At 38.0% G+C, this 19,782-nt stretch overlaps 3 protein-coding genes across 5 annotated transcripts; 2 read left to right on the top strand and 1 right to left on the bottom strand.

The window, feature by feature from the left end:
* Positions 1 to 70: 70 nt before the first annotated feature.
* On the bottom strand, positions 71 to 6,972 carry LOC140768013 (uncharacterized). 3 transcript variants are annotated; one of them, XM_073108082.1, is made up of 9 exons: positions 6,642 to 6,972; positions 6,435 to 6,550; positions 5,675 to 5,882; positions 5,071 to 5,590; positions 4,750 to 5,001; positions 4,344 to 4,535; positions 4,195 to 4,269; positions 1,646 to 4,093; positions 71 to 668 (listed from the first exon to the last, which is right to left on the bottom strand). In XM_073108082.1, exons 1-9 carry the CDS (start codon positions 6,785 to 6,787, stop codon positions 360 to 362), a joined length of 4,266 nt encoding a protein of 1,421 aa, XP_072964183.1. In that variant the 5' UTR covers positions 6,788 to 6,972; the 3' UTR covers positions 71 to 359. The 3 variants fall into 3 exon arrangements, with proteins under 3 accessions (XP_072964183.1, XP_072964184.1, XP_072964185.1); XM_073108083.1 differs by having other exon boundaries at positions 72 to 668; positions 6,438 to 6,550; XM_073108084.1 differs by lacking the exons at positions 6,435 to 6,550; positions 6,642 to 6,972 and having other exon boundaries at positions 76 to 668; positions 5,071 to 5,595; positions 5,675 to 5,813.
* Positions 6,973 to 9,669: 2,697 nt separating this feature from the next.
* Positions 9,670 to 14,146, top strand: LOC140769215 (cystathionine beta-lyase, chloroplastic). The gene is made up of 13 exons (XM_073109848.1): positions 9,670 to 9,871; positions 9,965 to 10,118; positions 10,195 to 10,307; positions 10,571 to 10,641; positions 10,760 to 10,851; positions 10,934 to 11,021; positions 11,118 to 11,229; positions 11,496 to 11,592; positions 11,691 to 11,772; positions 12,685 to 12,802; positions 13,170 to 13,277; positions 13,360 to 13,462; positions 13,828 to 14,146. Exons 1-13 carry the CDS (start codon positions 9,809 to 9,811, stop codon positions 14,001 to 14,003), a joined length of 1,377 nt encoding a protein of 458 aa, XP_072965949.1. The 5' UTR covers positions 9,670 to 9,808; the 3' UTR covers positions 14,004 to 14,146.
* Positions 14,147 to 15,714: 1,568 nt separating this feature from the next.
* On the top strand, positions 15,715 to 16,441 carry LOC140768565 (small ribosomal subunit protein uS17c). The gene has a single exon (XM_073108888.1). The coding sequence runs from the start codon at positions 15,779 to 15,781 to the stop codon at positions 16,238 to 16,240; it is 462 nt and encodes a 153-aa protein (XP_072964989.1). The 5' UTR covers positions 15,715 to 15,778; the 3' UTR covers positions 16,241 to 16,441.
* The last annotated feature ends 3,341 nt before the right edge of the window (positions 16,442 to 19,782 follow it).

Below are 19,782 nucleotides of genomic sequence, written 5' to 3'. Positions count from 1 at the left end.
CTATATCAAAGAGTTGCGCTGTTAGAAACCAAAGCGGGCTCCATCAATTGAAATGAAAAGTTCCAACTCAGATATTGATATTAAAGTCAGAATCCTAGCAGCATCGATTAAATTTGAACAAAATCGGTAAGTCATCATTTCTTGTAAGAGAACAGAAAAACCCTGAAGTTACGTCGATCATACATCTTGTAAACAGTTAGAAATTTGCATAAAATACTTGTCAATGTAAGACAAAGAAACATTTACAAAATCAGAGTGCAAATTTCAATTTTAATATGTGAAATTCATCTAGGGATTATATATAGAAGGACAAGGTAAGACTTGCCCCTTGTATATATTAGGAATCCAAACCCAAGAAATTAAGAGATCCACAACTTGTGCATGGCATGCAGTTGAACCAAACTGGTTGATTTTAGTGCCATGCGATACATCTCCCTCAGCTTGCTAGCATTTCCAGCTGCACCATTGCATGTAATTGCCTGACTAGTGGAACCAGTTCTTTTGGTATTCCCTGAAAGGGAAGTTGCCAACATACTCTTCAAAATAACTTGTAGTTGATTCCAAAATTTTGTGGTGAGTTCGAGGTCCTTATCATCTTTTGGGCAATCTTCATTAGCTTCAACGACATGGCGACCTTCTAGTAGGTGGAGTACTGCAGCTTCCAGAAACTACAAAAGAAGAAGAATTTGGGTCTTTCATGAGATGACAACCACAAAGTGCCAAAGCAACATTTCTTGCATTTAAGAAAGATAAATTCACATGGCTGATGCTGCTTGACATAGCACGGCAACAAACTGACATGACAGAAATCAAATGTCATTTCTTGATTGATAGGTGTAGTGGGTCTTTGTTTTATATATTCTTGTTCCTCTATGTATGATCCAGGAATATTCACCTACTCATGATTCATCATCAACAAATTGCTATCCTCAAGAATTCTACAAACCAATCCCTTCTCCCACATTTCTGTTAGTCTTAGTCATCACGAGAAGGGCAGATTTTGCTTAGCTGATCATAACCCAAGCAGAAGTTTAAGCTGAAATGAAACTCTCAGAGTAGAATGGCTTAAATGGAGAAGTGGTTACCATATACCTTCTAAAAAGCTGAAAGGAAAATTTTATACAACTAAAAGACCAGTAGGGTTTTTTTGTTTAGATAAAGAAGACCAATAGTGCTTAATAAATCTAAGTGTTGAGCAACTAGAAGAAAATGCACAATTAGGATGTTGAGGTAGATAAAAAAGATCACTAGAAATGATACAACAATGAATGATAATGCTAAAAAATAAAAAAAAAACAAGTTAATTATAAAAGATAGGTTATGTGACAATCCATTAAGATGTCCTAGAGTTTAGACATACCCAAACTCCCAAAGGCTACTACATAGTGCATCAATATGGATTACTCCTTTCAAATAAATGGTTCTTCTGAGGGAGGGGACATCAACATTTATGTGGCTTTTGAAAAGGAGAGACATGATAGAGTTTAAGTCTACACAGGCCTCCCACTAAAAAGAAATGAGTGAAGGAAAAGAATCCACATAGGTCAAAGCAATTATTTGGGATTAAAGGCTTGGTTGTTTTAGTTGTGCAACATGATTACAGCCATTATTATACTAACATATAAACAAGCCTAGAATGGCATACCATGTAGGAGCGAAATGAGTTTGAGAAGCTCAAAGAAAGGGCTGACTGCTCCAGAAGTATACTAAGATACATGGTAGCATGCGTCTTCGGACCATAATATTCTATAGCCTTGTGAAAACTTTTCTCTGCTAGAGAACCATACCACTTAGCCTTTTGACGGTACTTGTTCTCACTTGTAGTATGCTTTAGTTCATTCTTATCCAAATCCAAGAAATTCAAACACAAGTCTCTATGGTAGCAAGCAAGTTGAAAATGAGCAAAAGCAGACTCCTGTTTGCGAAGGTCACCAAGAGAATCATATGTAAACAAAGCTTCCCTAAAAGCATCACTTGCTGAAATGTTATCTTTACTTTTGGTCTTCAATCTCCCATCACTAGGCAACTCATCAAAACTACACTCGTAGCTCTCACCTAAAATGTTTTCCCTTGCCAGAAGCATTCCGAGCCTCAGGTATGTGTGAGCATACTGTGTATACACCTCACTGTACAATAGTTTATCAACCCGATTGCCAAAAGAACTTAGTTCTCTCTTTGCAGCACTATAGTAGTTCAGTGATTGAAAATATTCCGACTTAGCAGATTTTATTGCTTGGCTATATGCATTTTGAAGGAGATCATACCTTTTGAGTTCCTCCATCTTAGATACTACTTCTTCAGCCAAAGCTCTTCTACCGTGGCCTAAGTTACAGTTGATCAGTATAATATTTGCATGGTCAGAAACTTCTTGAAATGCTTTTATAGCATCTGCAAATGCAGTTTCAGCACTGATTAAGTCCCTATTCTCAAGTCTGTAACGGCCTAGTTCATTGGCCGCCCAGCCTTTCTTCTTCAAAATAGTATAGAACTCTTCTGAATGCATAGGAAATCCAGCCAATGCTTTCCTAGCTGCATCATAACAATGTGCAGCAGAAGACAGGTTGTACTCGACATCTCCGTATAGAGGACCTTCAAGAAACCCAAAAATACCTCCACTTCTCACCTTCAATTCATCTTCATTGGAAAGTCTAGAGTTGACTCCTCTACCACCTCTAGCATTGATTTCCTTGACATGATCACTATGTACTACAGCAGTGTTTATAGAGTTGTCTTCAAGCTCAGAAGTGTTTGATATCAAATCATGAGTATCAGTAGCACTCTGCAACTGCTCATTTTCAGAAACATTTGAACTTTCTTGTATTCCCTTTGAGTGTGAAAATGGGTTTCTTCTCAATGATTTTCTGTTTTTCTTTCTCCCATAGGAGGAGGTGTCTACAGTGCTACTGCTTGCGCTGTCACCACTGTTTTGCCTATCACTCTGACAGCTACAATTTATCAAGGAACAAGTGCTGCAATTTTGCTTGTACTGCCCCAGCTTTTTTGTAAGACGTTTGACCTCCTTCACGACTTCATTTGACATTCTTAGCCCACCACCTGATATTGTTCCTTTTTTTACCGGAACTTCATTACCTTTCAATCTATGATATTCCACGTATACATCCCCAACAAGCATCCATGCTTTAGCCCAAAATAAATAAGTAGGAGAGAACTGGTCTGAAGCAAGATCATCATGAAAGAACTTTTGACTCAAACCCTTTGTGCTATTTACTACCAAATTTGTCTTTTCATCTCCATTGAATTTCAGATACGATAAGCTATTAGGCATAGATGAAATAAACTCAGCATCTTCAAGATGTTGAGGCATTGATCCATATACTAGACATGCTAATTCGACAACCTTTAGTGCCCGATGAATTTGTCCATCTTCCTTATAAGTCTCCCCAAGAGCCAAGTAAGATTCACCCAGCAAAAGAACAAGCTTCCACATTTTATGATCCATTTTGGATTTTGGCAGCCATTCCCTGATGTCGCAAACATCAATACAGTCAGCATCACCACATGCACATAAAGAGAAATCGACAGAAGATCTTTCGTGCATCTTATTTTCACTGTCACTAAAATCTCCTTGCATGTTCTGCAGCTGGCGCTTCCATCTAAGAGATTTGATAGCTTGGGATATATGATGTATTGCAGCCAACTTAGAGGAGATTGGATCAGAGAGAGTTCTAACTACATGAGGAGAATTTCCAATTGGGCACATAACCAATGCATCATTAGTTAGGGAACTATTCAAGCTTTCTGCAGAAATTTCTGTTTCTACAGCTGCAGGCAGAGGAATATCTTTGGTTAAAATTGCATCAGTTGCCAACTTCGATGTACCAGATGTCTCTGACCCTGAATATAGTATAGCAGCACCATCTTTGGTTGAAATTGCATCTTCAGCAGCATAAGATGCACCTTCCTCTTGGGGCTGTGAAGAAAGCATTTCGAGAGTAAATTCTGAAGATTCATCATCTAAATCAGTTACAGAAACTTCGGATTCTAGAAGAAAGGACTCTGATGTCAATTCCAGTTGCTCATAGCATTTCAGGATGAGTCTTGCAAACTGTTCATGAGCATATGCTCGGACTACCTAGCATATGACAAATTACATTTTTACAGTTACAATTTAAGAATTTATAAATAAGGCAAAAGATTGCAAATTAACATAGCCTAGTAAGAAAGCCAACATACTAGGTGATCCTGATCCCTGAGAAATTCCAAGCATTTCTTGAAAAACTTCGCACACCTTGCTCCATTATCAAGTACCTGCATCAAGGCAGCAAAGTTCATAATCGGCCAATCTATGTGGCAGAAAGCTGGAATTACACTAATTTTAATACCTTTGATAAGGATAGCCTATGAGCAACACGATAGAGTAGAATTCCAAGCGAAAACAAAGAGTCCCTTCTCCCTTTGTTCATCAAAGATGGCAAAGTGGCACATCTGGTATCATGATCATCAGATGAATGGGTCTTGGGTATGACAGATAGATCAAACAGTTGTATAACATCCTCTCCTGCACCTTTATATAGCTGACACAGTATATAATCAGTTCAGTTGTGAATCTCATATATTTTTTCACAAAAACGAATAAGATAAAGTTTCACACACGCAAATAATGAATACATAATATTAAAATAATAGTTAGTATATGCATATATGTAGGTATGCTACAGGGGGGAGAGAGATGAAAATCAGTTGATTAGCCATTCCAATTTGAGACATCCAGAAGTTCAGGTTCCGTACCCAGTAGGCGCCAGGGTCTTGTTTACAGTTACCCTGAAGGAATCTCAACACTGAAAGGCCATTTTGTTGGACAACTTGTGGATGAAATGCAGGTGTGCCATCTTCTGATACACCCTTAAGCAGAAAAATGTCATCTGTTTTCAGTAACTCATAACCTTGAACAACACCATTCTGATGGTAGCAGATAGCCAACTCAGGGACGCTTGCCATGATATTGTCAAGCCAAGCTTCAAGCCAGGTTAATGGAGTCACCTGTCATATGAACTAATTAATGAAATAGAGCCTACAGATTAGGTGAAACATTAAGCAACCCAGCCTTACCTGTCGTGAAACATCCCAGAGGTGCAAGCTTACTGCAACATATTTCTCATTGCTGAATAAAAGCAAGTCACTACCCAAGAGCATCCGGAAATTGTGAAATTCCCAAAATAAAACCCTCAAGAAGCCATTGCTACCAACACTCCTGTGCTTCTCAGATTCTTGTACAGGGCATCGATGCTTTTCACCAACCTGTGAGGTCTTTTTTGTGGGCTCTGGTCTTTTGCCTTTACTCTTGTTGTGCTGTGTTCCCCAAGAGAAGTTATCGGGACTCCCTTGTGAAGTCTTTAGACCAGCATTGGCAGTTGTTGAAGACACAAAAGGGTCGTCTCTATGTATGAAATGTCCGGGTAAGATGGTGGAACTTGTCTTCTTCTCTGTTGATGGCTGATAACTTGGCGGACAGTCACAGGCCTCTGCTCTCACGGAGTGCATTGCAAAATTCAACAAAATAGAAGGATCAGAACATTTAGATTGGTTATTCTGTCTTCTAAACATCTTCTCTCCTTCTTCAAGATCAGGTCTATCCTTCAAACAAAGGATTCAAGATATAAGGATATATAATATATTCAGCATGAAGCTAGACTGCAACCATTAAACAGCATACCCTGAATTCAGAATGAGGGTATCTCCGATACGATGAACTGCGATAGATAATTGGGCCTTAGAGTAAGGTATTTTAAAGATTTGCTTTAAGATGTCAGTTGGAGCAACTACATCAATTTCATCCCCATATTCAGTCAGGCCAGACACAGCGAGTGCTTCACATTTTCGTGACAAATTTTGGCTAACAAGCCCACTTTCATAATGAAAACCTGAGGACGGAGTAATCGGTAAGCAAATAGTAAAGAAACATTGTTTGGATATTGCATAACAATATCTTTAGAGACCTTTAAATGTAAACTTCCACTATGTCATACTTGAAATCATATATATATATATATATTTAAATTGTTATATCTATATTTTGAATCACCTAAAACCTAAATAAAGACTTCCTGCAAAACAATTACCACTCATAAATCACAATGGCATACATATGGGACTTCTTAATGAACACAGTACAGTGATAGTAAAGTAAGTATGATACCAAATCAAATCAGACTAAAACATACAAACTAATGGTCTCACTATCACTATGTTCAGAACGTAAAGGGATGTTCTTCATGTTGCAAATCCAAAAAATTATATAGACGAAGACTTCACCACCTGCACATCCACCTGATGATAAACTAATTAATCCAGACAAGAAATTCTATTTTCTTTCCGAATCTGCAAGATATGGATGTTTTAACCAGTTACAATAGATTTCCTTATAAATTAAAAGCAACAACAAACAAAAGAAAAGGAGAGAAGGAAAACATTACCACCTTCGCTACTCCTAGCAGCAGAAGGGAAGACCTTCTCGGAGAAATCAGAAAGCAGCGGAAGCGTGTTAAGGTCGGTCTCCGCCGGCAGCATCTGATACCTCGGAGCTCCAATTCTACAACAACAACGAGACCAAACAAGAAATTACAACTCAAAGAGATCGAATAGAGAATCAAGGAGCGAACTTGGCAAAGGGGAGTGAATACGTGTTGGGAGGAGGCACGAGAGCGGATTGGAAGAGAGGAAAGGTGGAGTCTGTGGGGACGGGAAGGGTGCCGCAGAGGAATCCGACGGGCTTCGGATTTGATATCTCCAACTTCCCCACGCACTGGAGCTCGCCTGAGCCCTCCATGGCTTCGTGTGTGTTGTTTGACCTCTAATGGCGGGAGATTGGAGCTTCGGGTGTTTAGGGTTGGAGGTTGGGGATTAGGGTTTAGATGTGGAAGACGACGATCGATTTGTGCACTTACAAACGGTGGGGGGGCGAGAATTATCGCGGTTTTGTTTCTCGTATTTCTGTCTTGCTGAGAAGTCGTTAATGACACAATCCAGAACGTTCTCGCGGAACGAAGGAAAAATAGGAAATTTGTCAGACTTAATTGGGTTTTATTATTATTATTATTATTATTGAGCGCTTGTGGGGTAAATATTTACCAATCGGTTTGATATCTAATGGTTAATTAGATACTCAAAATATAATAAAAAACAAAAAAAATGAAAAGATATTATCGATGTAATTATTTATTTTTAAAATATATTATCTTGCACATTATTTTTTAAACAATTATATTATATTAATAAATTTAATCAAATAAAAGATATACATGTATTACGAGAGAATGTGTATATATCCCCCTTCCTTTCCTACAACGGTTCTCTCTTCGCCTTTGGTATTTTGCTTTAGTTTCTCTCTCACCGTCTACTCTTGCCTCTCTATTATTGTTGGTGACGACAACATCCATCTTGCCGCCATCCTTTTCTTGATTCTCTACATATCCATCGTTTATGCAGAGCACTGAGGGCAGTAGATCTCGCCTCGGCCACCCTTGTCCTGTCGCCCCGCTGTCATTTGCGTCGAAGGTTAGGATCTCGCTTGCCACATTTCTACGTCATTGCATTTACACCAACTGTTGGTTGTTGTGGATTTCGCCAGCCTTGGTCACAGCCCATCGAAACAAGTTGTAGACGCCTAAGCCCAACTCACCTTCACCCTACCTCTACTCTGCCGCCTTCATTTGGACTTTTAAAGAATAAGATTTTTAGTTTTGCCGATGCAACCAACAGATTTAGCATGCTTATCCTCCATTCCGCTATCTTGTTCTTTGTTGCTTTCTTTCTCTTAGTTTCACAAGCAACTCAAATGGAGTTCTCATATGGATTTCGATAAATTGTTGCACTCCATCACTAATGTACTTGGATTCTCTATCTAGGGGCTCTCTTTTGTCGAGAGCTTCGCCTTCAAGAATGAAGTTGTTAAAGCTGTATAGCAGCCGCAATTGGCCAAACGGGAGGTTTGTTTCAAAAGCATTGCTTTATCTCCTCTTTTTTAATTGTGCTTGAGTGTTTGATCCTACTTAATACTCTAATTTTATTGTTGTAAGGCAATAATCCAGCATAGGGGCTTGTTCTTTGGGTTTTAATCCTATCTCCCTTTTCGTCTCTTGTATTAAAGTTGTAATCGTTGGGTTGAATTAATAACATGATTAGTCTATAGAATAAAATTGGCTATGTTAGATTAGAATTATTGCTGATCCATGAAAATTTCTGAATGTAATTGGATTCGCATCAATGCATTAAGCATACGCATTTTAGCAACGTAGTTGGGAGCTCAAGTCAAGAAACCAATTGTTACAAATAGAGACAAAACGAAGCATTAATATTTATAATTTGAGCTTATGGCCGTCAAAAAAGCTATGGGCTCTGCTCGAGCTCCAAATGAGCTGAGCCGAGCTGATATTGTGAGCTCGAACATATGATCTAGCCTAGCTGAGTTGAAGCTAGCTCGCTCAATTAGGCTTGATATTATAGCAATATATATATATATATATATATATATATATATATCTAGCAAGAGAGAGAGAGAGAGAGATGAAAGCTATCAGAGGTGACTACATGGATATTTTCACAAAAGTTTACTATTCATCTCCTCAGCTCCTTTGACCTCACTTTTTATATTCTTTTTTATCTGAAGTAGAGCCATCTAAGAGCATCTCCTTTTTATCTTCTATGCGTCCAGCCTTACACCGATAGGAGCCCCCATGAGCTCCACAGACGATGAAGCACCATAGCAATCGGATTGCTCACCGTGAGGAGGTAAGTTAGGAGCAATAGGCTCCTCTTCTGAGTTGCTCCTCCTCCACTTCTTGAGCCCCCACGAGCTCCACAGACGACGAAGCACCGTAGCAATCGGATCGCTCACCGTGAGGAGGTAAGTTAGGAGCAATAGGCTCCTCTTTTGAGTTGTTCCTCCTCCACTTCTTGAACCCAACGAATTCCCATTGCTTCTCGACCGACAAAAGTAGCTTCCTATTCCCTGCCTTGTCAGAGTCGTTGGGCAGCAACAACAAGCTCTCAGGCATGATTATAGTTTAGAATTTTTTATTCATAAGGGTTAAACTATCGTATACTTATGTGTAAAATTATTTTATCCATCAAATTAATCATTGCACTCAGAATTATTAATTTTTTTACTAAATTTAATTATACGATATCAAAATGATCAAAATTTTATTGTGTTTGTGAAGCATTAAATTTGATAGAAAAATTAGCCGTCCTATTTTTATCGTAACTCATAAGTAGAACGACTGTTTTTAGAGTTTTTTAAATGCAGAGACGTAAAAGTGATTTTTGACAAAGCTAGGTGATTATAAATTATATTTAACCCTATTTATAATAAATGAAAAGGCTCTGTTTGTAAAATAATAAAATAAAGAGATTTATTTGTAATAGAGTGAAAATTTATTCATAGATGTACGGAGGGTTCTAACCATCCTGTTTCTCTCTATTGAATTGTCTGTTAAAGTAAACAATTAAATTGAAATTTCTTTTTAATACTAAATAATCGGTGTGTTATCGAATCATTGCTCTCCTAATACGCTATTAATTTTTTTAGGAAGAGATTAGATAGAAAATAGCAAAGAAAGGAAGGATGTGTCATCGCCTCATCGGTCACTGCCAGCTCGGACAACGACAACTGTGACGATTAGCGTCTTCCTTTTCTAATTCTCCATTATTATTATTTAATACCGCCGCTTTCCCTCCATCCACCACACCCGGCCATTCCCCGGAGGAGAGTGGTGGAGGCGGCCTTAAACCCTAACCCTAATCGTAATCCTAACCCCCACCTACACTGCCCTCCTCCTCCTCCTGTTCCATGGCCGCCGCCGTTGCCTCCTCCTCTTCTATCGTTCGACTCATTTCCTCTAATACCAACCCCGTAAGATGAATCCCAAGCGGACGCTCCTCCCCTCTCCCTTCTCGAGCAGGAAATCTCTGAGATGGTCTGATTCCAGCGTCTCGTTTGTCGTAGGGTTTAAGCGACCGGAGCGTCCAGAAGAGGAGCTTAGGGTTCCCGTCGAGGAGATCTCTACCGCAGTTGGCGATGTTGAAGAGGTTGGAACTGAGCGCTTCGGCCATGGCGGAAGGAGTTGCTGATTGCTTGGATGAATCGACTGCTGAATTGGGTTGGTTGGCCTCTCTGGTTTGTTGTTTCTTACTTAGTTCGATTGGTTTATGATTAAAAAGTGAAAAACTTTGCAGGTTTTAAAAGAAGGGAGCCTGGCATATCGACGATATTGACTAGTTGCGATAATTCTTTCGACCCCTATGGAGCTATGAGCACTCCACTGTACCAAACGGCCACTTTTAAGCAGGTTGGTTGCAATGGAATAGTGATAGATGAGAGTGGGTTTTGAAAATTTCAGGTAATTTTGTTTCGTATTTATTATCAAAAGAGTGAAAAAGATCGTCTTTTACCATATCTCAGAGTATGATATGGGTCATCCATGCTAGGGAGTACCCAGGGTTATGACTAGAATAATTCCTTTACCATACCTCCAATTGGTTGTTTGTTCCTTGTTCTTTACTTCTTTTTATCAGTTTCAACTTTCACTACTAAAAGAAATATTTATTGCAGCCTTCAGCAACAGACTATGGTCCATATGATTACACCAGAAGTGGCAATCCTACTCGTGATGTGCTTCAGAGGTCCATTTAACTAATCCTTAGTATTTTGGCACCGGAAGTACAATTGGGATAGTCTTCAATCCTTTTTTTTTTTTTGGACTTTGTATTGATGAAAGTGCATGCATTAAAAAATGACCAGTCTTATGGCTAAACTTGAGAAGGCTGATCAAGCGTTCTGCTTCACTAGTGGGATGGCTGCTTTGGCTGCCGTAACTCATCTTCTTGAAACTGGTATGCATCTTTATCTCTGCACTTGTATATCTTAATTTCCTTGAAATGAATTTTGACTTTATTCAACTTTGGTATTATTAAGGTCAAGAAATCGTTGCTGGAAGTGACATATATGGTGGCTCAGACCGGCTACTCTCGCAAGTGGTTCCAAAGCAAGGGGTTCTGGTGAAGTTAGTCTTGTGCCCCTTTTCTGCAGACTTGTTTATTTTATCCCAATTTTTGCAATTCAGTCATAGTTATAAACTATCTCCATATTTTCATGACAGACGAGTAGATACAACTGATCTAAATGAGGTGGCATCTGCAATTGGCCCCTGGACAAAACTAGTGTGGCTTGAGAGTCCAACAAATCCTCGCCAACAAATTACTGACATAAAGGTATTAGAATGGGTATTGTGAATCTGATGTGCAATTGAACTGCTACTCTTTAAACAACACTGCTGCTTAAGTAAATGCTATGGTTGCATAATTAGCATGCAGATATATTTTGTGATGCAGAAGTTAGGTCTTTCAACTTAGTAGTTTTGCATTGCACTTGCACCCATGGCGCATATATGAAGTCTCCTAGCTCAATTTCCTTCTTCGCCATTTGGGATAGTATTCTTTGCCAATCTCATAAAGGTTTATATTAATATTATCTACAGAAAATCTCAGAGATGGCTCACTCACGTGGTGCTATTGTTTTGGTGGACAATAGTATCATGTCTCCGGTGCTTTCTCATCCCTTAGAACTTGGAGCAGGTACTAAATTGCTACTTTGGATCACCAGTAAAATATTGAAGAAGCTGCTTTGGTCTTGCCTATGTTAACACTCTGATGCACTTTTGTTTTGTTTCCAGATATCGTGATGCACTCGGCTACGAAATTTATAGCTGGGCATAGTGATGTCATGGCTGGAATTCTTGCTGTAAAGGGTGAAAGGTTGAACAAGATCCTTTTGTTCTATATATTGCTAAGTGTCTCTCTTACATCCAGTCTGGCTCATATCATCTTAGCCTTCTCTTGTTATATTTTTGTTTCATTTCATCTGCTTTTATCCAGTATTTATTGCTACCAGTATGTATTATTAGCTATCTTCCGAGAAACAATATTTTTTTTTGTTACTATTTATGCAAGCTAAACGTGGTTACTTAGAATGCATCAAGATGTTTTTTAAACTCAGTTACTCAGCTACCCACCCTGAAGGTGTAAAACTTCTTGTTGTGACATAGGTGATTTGCTTGTAGATTTAAACAATGTATTTATGGTTATAATTTTCACATATTTGCCATTTTATAACACCTGATGGCAGTGTTTCAAGTTTTTGTATCATTGAGGTTAAGAAAGTACCAGATAGTATTAACATTGATGCATTTAGCTACTACATTTGGATTTTGAAGTAGGCTTCTTTCTTGCATGTAGAGAAGTTCGAAATCTTTATTTATTGAGAATTATTCTGGTAGTGTTGCAAATTATTTCATGTCAGGTCCATTGGCTAATTATAATTTACTAATGTACTTGGAAGTTTTTCACAACTCTTTTAAGTGGATTATGGAGTCACATGTTTCTTGAATGGCTAGATAATTTATCCGAATGAGATAATAGGGGACCATTACCAACTTAGCAGTTTATGAAATTGTTGATTCCTTTTGGTCTTGTACACGGATTATGTTAAGATCTTGATGTTTATCCTTCCTTTCCAGTACATATACTACCAATCTCATTATGTTCCATGATGCCATGTAATTGTTTTCCTGTTCTTTTGATTTCTCAACGATGTTTCAATGCAAAACATCTGACGTGATGTATGAATCGAATTATTATCTAAATGCCATTCTTTTAATGCATTACCAGCTTGGCAAAAGAGATTGCATTTCTACAGAATGCAGAAGGCTCTGGATTGGCACCTTTTGATTGCTGGCTTTGCTTGCGAGGTATCAAAACAATGGCTTTACGTGTGGAGAAGCAACAGGTTCAACATCTTTGTTTTCCCTATATGATATTGGTTTCTTCATCACATAGTACCCATGAATTCTGCTCACTTATGTTATCTGGTAAAGTATGCATTTGTATGAAGAAATTCACCTATGGTCCTATCAACTTATGGATGACAATCATCGTGCACAATGTGATTATTGGAGAAAGTATTTTAAGTACTCTTTCGAAAGGCCATCTACATCAGTAAGACATTTATATATAGGTCTAAAATTTCAGCTGGAGCATATCCACTTCCATTGATGCTGGAAAGGCTAGTCAGCATCAGCTTTTTATATACGTTAAGCTTGCTTTTAATGAAAATTGTAGTGTTTTTCTTTTTTATTAGTATTTGTTGTCAACAGGCTAATGCACAGAAGCTTGCTGAATTCTTATCTTCTCATCCAAGGGTGAAGCAAGTTAACTATGCAGGACTTCCTGATCACCCTGGACGTTCTTTGCACTATTCTCAGGTAGAAAGCAATAGTTATTAGAAGAAGAATTAAAAGAATCTCAACTATGATCCTTTATTGTTCTGCTCCTGCTGCTTTGCAGGCAAAAGGGGCCGGATCAGTATTCAGTTTTTCGACTGGTTCACTACCTCTCTCGAAGCACATTGTTGAGACCACCAAGTATTTCCATGTGACTGTTAGTTTTGGTAATGATTCTCATACTTTCCACTCTTCCCATCATCCTATTGACATGAAATAGATGTGAGAAGATTGCTTTGCTTGTTGATAAATAATCACTTGCATATGATTTGCTGACTTAGTGTTAAGACTATTATGATGCTTATGGAACAATACTGCACTTTTGAGTTCATTGACATCCAATTTTAAATGAGTTAAGAACTGTTGCTGATGCTCATCTCTGGAAATCAACCGAGAAATTAGACACTTTCTTGTCTATTCTGACTGTTGTACCTTCTCGCTGATAATTCAGCATGTTATTTTGAATTACTGTACATATCTTTTTTTGACTATAGATTATGTGTAATCACTTTACCTTGCCATGTGTATGCAGGGAGCGTGAAGTCACTCATAAGCTTGCCATGCTTCATGTCACATGCAAGCATACCAGCTTCAGTTCGTGAAGCCAGGGGTTTGACTGATGACCTTGTTCGCATCTCCGTCGGCATCGAAGACGTAGAAGATCTGATAGCAGATCTGGACTATGCTATTAGATCATTTCCGGCCTAAAGCTTGTGATACTATGCATCTTTGTTGCCATCTTCTGGCGAATGATATAGGTGCTTTCCATCCTGATGAAGGTGTATTACACTTTCAGCTTCATTAATAAAATCTTAGATTCTTGTTGAAATAAATTTTAGCAGTTGTCTTGATGGACTCCTTATCTGATGTTGTATGATGCAATATCTTCTATATTGGCCAATCAAGACCTGATATTAGTGTTCATATAGCTGCAGTGAATCGCATATGAGATGCAGCTTGATATGTTTAAGGAAAAAAATGACTGTAATTTGGTAAAGCTCTCCCTCTGTGATCTCTTGCTTTTTCAGATGGAGAGACTTGTTTAGAGATATTGAGGACAAGAGTTGTCCATCAACTATTCACTCTTGCCAGGTGAACAGTGGGGTCTTCACCAATTTAGCAGAGGGAGAATGTTGACTACGAAAATTTTCAACTGATTTCCTGAGCAAGGACAACCATTTAAGTGGTGGTGAAAAGCCTTTACTACGGGTTAACGAGCGTTAATGTTCTTGCTCCGAGACCATTTTTGAGGATTTAGATTTGCCTAACTTACCGTAAATCCAGATCTTTATCTGGACTTGATGAGCACTTCAAACTGAAGAGTTCTGAAAATACCTTCAGCTTCTGCATGTATGACCAGAATTCATTTCAGGTTACAAGCAGCTGTAGAGAGACAACTCCCAATCTAATAATCCCTGCAAACAAAACCGCAGCCGTCAACACTAATTTTGATCATTCCTGCTCTTGGAGGCGCAGTGGAAGAGTTTCTAAAAACAAGGGAATTCCCCAAGCCATTGCAACCAATTTGCCAAAAGTGGAGTCCAGAGATTCAACTGAGTTTCTAAAAAACAAGGGAATCTTAGTTTTCTCCAAAGTAACCACATACCTGCGCCATAGACTCAGCCAAATAAAAGAGAGTGTCTATCCAAACGCCAAAGATTGACAGCAAATGAGTCAAGCCTCCTTCTTAGAATCACTAGTGGGAATGTTCATATTCGTAGGAGCTGGTGTTGGATTTAAAGCCAGAGGAAGACTAAATAGCCAAGGATCCTTCATCGGACTGGAAGAAGAAGTATCACAAACACTTCTGAACTAAGGAGGAGGGGCACCATTAAGAAGAAAGGAGAAGGTAGTTGATCCAGGATATCCAAACAGAAGGAAAGCTCATACAGTGAAATACCCGCCACTGTTTGATGATTCATCCGATCTAAGGCCTTTGCCATCTCCAGTTCTTATTATAAGCTTTTCTATAGGATGAACTAGCTCCTCAAATTTCACTATTTCTTCTATGTTTTAAAAATGCAGAAAAGAGATTGCCACCAAAATAAATGATTTTTAATTTAATCTCATTTTGATAAAAATATTTTAATAATGTATTTAAAGTATTTATAAATTTAGTTTTTTTTTTTTATCCACATAATAGAATGAACAACTAAGGTGAGCTTGTCTCAAACTGTCGTTATTTTCTACATACATTTCTTAAAAGTTTTTAGACTACGTGAACTAAGAGTTTTTTTAACCACCAAAACCCCTCATGAATTGAGGGGTTTATGTAGAATTTTTATTTAGAAAGTTTAGAAGGCTAAGTATAATTATCATATTTATAAATACATTAAGATAATATTAAATTGAGGAGATTAAAATAAATTTTAAATTTATTATAAACACGAATGCCATTTCCCCGTCACATCTTTCTCTCACCTCATCCACACCATAGAGATAGAAAGAGCTCGCTCCCTCTTCTCCCCCTCACTCTCCCCACCATGTTCCTATCCTCCTCCTTCCTCCATCCCCCCTCTCTCCTCAAACCCAACTCCTCCCAGTTCCTCCATGGCTCATCCCCCTCCCTCTTGTCCCTCACCAAAACCCCATCTTTCCCCCCTTCCAATTACCCTCCTCCTTCCCTCTCCATCCAAGCCATGAAGAAGCTACAGGGCCGCGTCGTCTGCGCCACCAGCGACAAGACCGTCGCCGTCGAGGTGGTCCGCCTCGCCCCCCACCCGAAGTACAAGCGCCGCGTCCGCATAAAGAAGAAGTACCAAGCCCACGACCCCGAGAACCAGTTCAAGGTTGGGGACTTCGTCCAGCTCGAGAAGTCCCGCCCCATAAGCAAGACCAAGACGTTTGTCGCCATTGCCGTGACGGCGAAGAATGCGCCCAAGTCTTTGGACGATGTCCCCGACGACCTCCTCGGAATCCCCCTCCAGTCCCAGCAGCCGGTGTAATGCGACCCGTTCCGTGGTTTGGTTTGATTTGTCTCGGATTTAGCTTAAAAGTTTGGATTTTGATTCGAATTTAATGTTGCTTGAGTGGAATCGATTAGTCTTTATTGAATTCTCCCTCTGTTTGATACTTGGACAATATGTGCTTATCTATAATCTCTTTGAATAGTCTTGAAATGGGTATCTGGGAAATTGTTTATTTTCTGATTCGACTTGTTTTCACTGTAGGCTTATCAATGAATAGATGATAAATGTTAAAAGTGTGTGGTAGCATTTTTTTTTTGCATCCTGGCTCTGTTAATGGGATGTTGGTTAAAGTCGACAAGCAGTCATTATAATGTGTCTGATACTAAACAATTGAACAAGATAGCAGATCCATTGATGTTTGGCCTATGCGAATTTTCTCAAATAGGAGTAATATGCCCAATCCAACTAGCCTACTAGTGCTAATGGAACTTATCTTCTTGAATATAATTTTGATACTCCTCTTTTGGAATGTCTCAGCTTCCAAATAGATTCTTTTTTATCACTCTGTTCTTAATAGTTGGGATCAAATTTGTTATTTTAGACCAAGCTTTTGTTTTCAAGGTTTGAAGCAAAGTTGTATTTTATGTTTTTAAAAATCTAATTAAGTCGTGATCTTTTTGTTGACCTAATGAAGATCTATGTAACTCGTAGAGACTACAGAGACATCTGAAGATCATGACTTACTTAGGCATTGCAGGAGAGAGCTAGAGAATTAGATGTACATGAAGAGATTAGGAAAATGAGATTTAATAAAAGGTTGGTTTTTAAGACAAAAAGATTAGAAGAAATGACCTTCAGAAAAAAAATATAAGGTGGGAAAAGACATAACTAATGTTTAAATATATACTTTTTTTGAAATTAAATGTGCTTATTGCATTGATTTACACCTGTGCACCATAATCTAGTTGTTTTTGGTTGTTTAAGGGGTATTTTTGTTGAATTGGAACACTAAATATTCAGAGAGACCGTGCAGCTAACTTGGGTCAGGCCAGACGCCGGAAGGGGGATAGGGCTACACTTGGGCCTACACCTAAGCGTGCTCGCAATTTGGCAAGGTCCTATGGGCTTTTTACCCAGCTCTAAGAGGAACGTACAGAAAAAAAAAAAATCCAAGAACTTATTCATTCATTGTCCTTTTAGTTGTGGCTTTACTGGATATGCTTCCGAATCCATGCAAATGTATATCACAAGTTCATGTCAGACTAAGAGGCAATCTGGTTAAAAGTTTTAGAATTTGTTGATTAGGGTAAGAAAATCAATCGTTAACCAGGATGTTAACGGGAGCCATCAAAGTTACTGCTGGAGGAAAAATAACTTGCCTGTAGTGTATGCTGTCAGGAGGAAGTTTGCCAACATTACTAAAACAGGAATGCCAGTAGTAATTGCGAGAACTATACATGACTTTCTCATTCAAAAGAAATTGAGATTTGGTCTCTGCTCTTATTTCTTTTGTTGTGCTGATCCTTATAAATGAGGGCATAAATTGACATGTTGGACTTGCCTCTTGTATCAAATAAATCATGAGTTCAAGTCTTAGAAACAGCCTCTTCAGGAATGAGTGTAAAGCTGTGTACATATTTCCTCCCTAGACCACCAGTAGATAGAAGCCTTGTTCACCGTGACACTTTTTATTGTTCCTTGCAATTATTTTTGAACTGATCAGGGCTCCATGAGGACAGTGTTTTTAGTAATGGCACTCACTAGTTCCCAGCTATGATGGCTATCAATAGGCATTATCAATGTAACAGATTGTTGTTTTGTGCAGTACTTCAGACTTCCTATCTGTGTTTGTCTTTTTATTTTGGCTGTAATATTGTGAGTGTCTTAATTTTCATATGCTGGTGCTTTTGGAATAACAGATATGGTAAACTAACATAGGACAAGGTTTTGAACAGTAACACAACAATTATTAAGTCCCAAGTCATTGTTGTTTATATCTTAATTGAGGTAAGCGAGATCTACTCTGTTATAATATTACAGAAGGCATCTATGATCTGTCCCTCTGACATCCTCTTAAGATGTAACCTTTTCCCTCAAGGAAGACATAGAGAAGGAGACACAAACAATGTGGCTGAATTCTAGTGCTACAAAATATTACTTTGTACTTGATCTAGGCATTGTCTATAAGTTTTTTTCAGCCCTTGGAAGGATTATGAGAAGGCCGTTCAACTTGGATTTCATCTATCCATAACATGAGAGGTAAAAATATTCTTCAGTCCTCCTTTGTTTCTATGGCTACCTTGGGTGTAAACTAATTGGTCAACTGAAATTGAGAATGGTATATTATTGGAGTGTGCAAGGTGTGTATTGCTACTTGTTCAATCTTTTCACTTGACAATTAAGTACTCTTCCTTACCTTAAGGAGTGTAAACATATTGGTTGGCTTTGTGCGAGGTGGTCAGGCAGATAAGAACAGCATATTAGGAAATGCTTCTGATCATGTAATACTTAGGACTGCATAAATTATCTTATTATAAATAGGCTGCATAATTTGTGAAATCCTGAGTGTCTGCATTACCAACTACCTTACAAATATGTTGAGCTGTAGATTACTGAACAGATGCTTATTCAAGTGGACTAGATGTTATTTGGAGTAAAACAAGTACTTTTTATTTAATTTTGATTCCAAAAGATACTGTTCATACTCAGCTAAAAGGTGTGTGTTTTAGAATTCCCATAATCTGGAAAACAAAGTTTTTTATTTTTTGAGTAGATATAAGATTAAGATAGTTATATTTTTGCGTCACTTACCATAAACCTCTCTCATTAGGTATCTCTACGTATTGGAAAGAGAGGGATAACGAGGGTTTTATCCATGGAAAATACTGATAACCATCGTTTGCTATTCGTATCCATGGATAAACCCTCAGATAAGTGAAACTGATAACAAGAACCACAAGACTTCCGTAGAAGTCTCATCTTAGAAGGGAAGAAAAAAAACAAAGGAGACATCCGTACATATGCAGCTCGTTTAAGAGGATTTTATTATGCAGAGGAATATATTATCGTTGAACAACTCTTAGCTAACTTGTACTACTATCATAAATAAATCCTTAAAAGACATTAAAGTTTTGAGGTTTTGACAAAAACTAGCCCTCCTCAAAAGAGGTCCATCACCTCAACATCCATATCATAGGGTTGCCACTAAATAATGAATTGATTAATACTTAGAATATAAATTGCTAACGGGTTCAACTTCTTCCTTGTAGGTTAAGTCACTAATCTTATTAGCAAGTCAATATTTGAGGCTTTTCCAAGTTAATTAAATTTGGTTGTTAATTTAGTATGTAAAGTTGAGTGCATATTTTTTTTTTATATCGATATATATTTTGTTATAATAAAATACATATAATTTATATATATAGTGCATACTGTTATACTATTATTGCAAATAAAAAGAAACATATGCAATTAAATTGCAAAAGCTCGGCAATGTATTTAAAAAAATTTATTCAATTTCTCATTGGGTGTTTAGTTGCAAAAATAAGGATAAATGCTGGAATAAGATAGTGTTTTAT

The sequence above is a fragment of the Typha angustifolia genome, chromosome 10, assembly GCF_048772165.1.
Source record: "Typha angustifolia cultivar Huaian chromosome 10, ASM4877216v1, whole genome shotgun sequence".
Taxonomy (NCBI): Eukaryota; Viridiplantae; Streptophyta; class Magnoliopsida; order Poales; family Typhaceae; genus Typha; species Typha angustifolia.
This window is presented reverse-complemented; position numbering and strand designations above follow the sequence as displayed.

What these genes read in the sequence shown, in the direction of transcription:
- LOC140768013 (XM_073108082.1), bottom strand. Translation starts at nt 6,787, where the DNA reads ATGGAGGGCTCAGGCGAGCTCCAGTGCGTGGGGAAGTTGGAGATATCA. An exon ending in ACCCTCATTCTGAATTCAGG is followed by an intron (nt 5,591 to 5,674) that starts GTATGCTGTTTA and finishes TTTGAAGGATAG; the next exon opens with ACCTGATCTTGAAGAAGGAG. An exon ending in TCTGGGATGTTTCACGACAG is followed by an intron (nt 5,002 to 5,070) that starts GTAAGGCTGGGT and finishes TTCATATGACAG; the next exon opens with GTGACTCCATTAACCTGGCT.
- LOC140769215 (XM_073109848.1), top strand. Translation starts at nt 9,809, where the DNA reads ATGGCCGCCGCCGTTGCCTCCTCCTCTTCTATCGTTCGACTCATTTCC. An exon ending in TCCCTTAGAACTTGGAGCAG is followed by an intron (nt 11,593 to 11,690) that starts GTACTAAATTGC and finishes TTTTGTTTCCAG; the next exon opens with ATATCGTGATGCACTCGGCT. An exon ending in CCATGTGACTGTTAGTTTTG is followed by an intron (nt 13,463 to 13,827) that starts GTAATGATTCTC and finishes ATGTGTATGCAG; the next exon opens with GGAGCGTGAAGTCACTCATA.
- LOC140768565 (XM_073108888.1), top strand. Translation starts at nt 15,779, where the DNA reads ATGTTCCTATCCTCCTCCTTCCTCCATCCCCCCTCTCTCCTCAAACCC.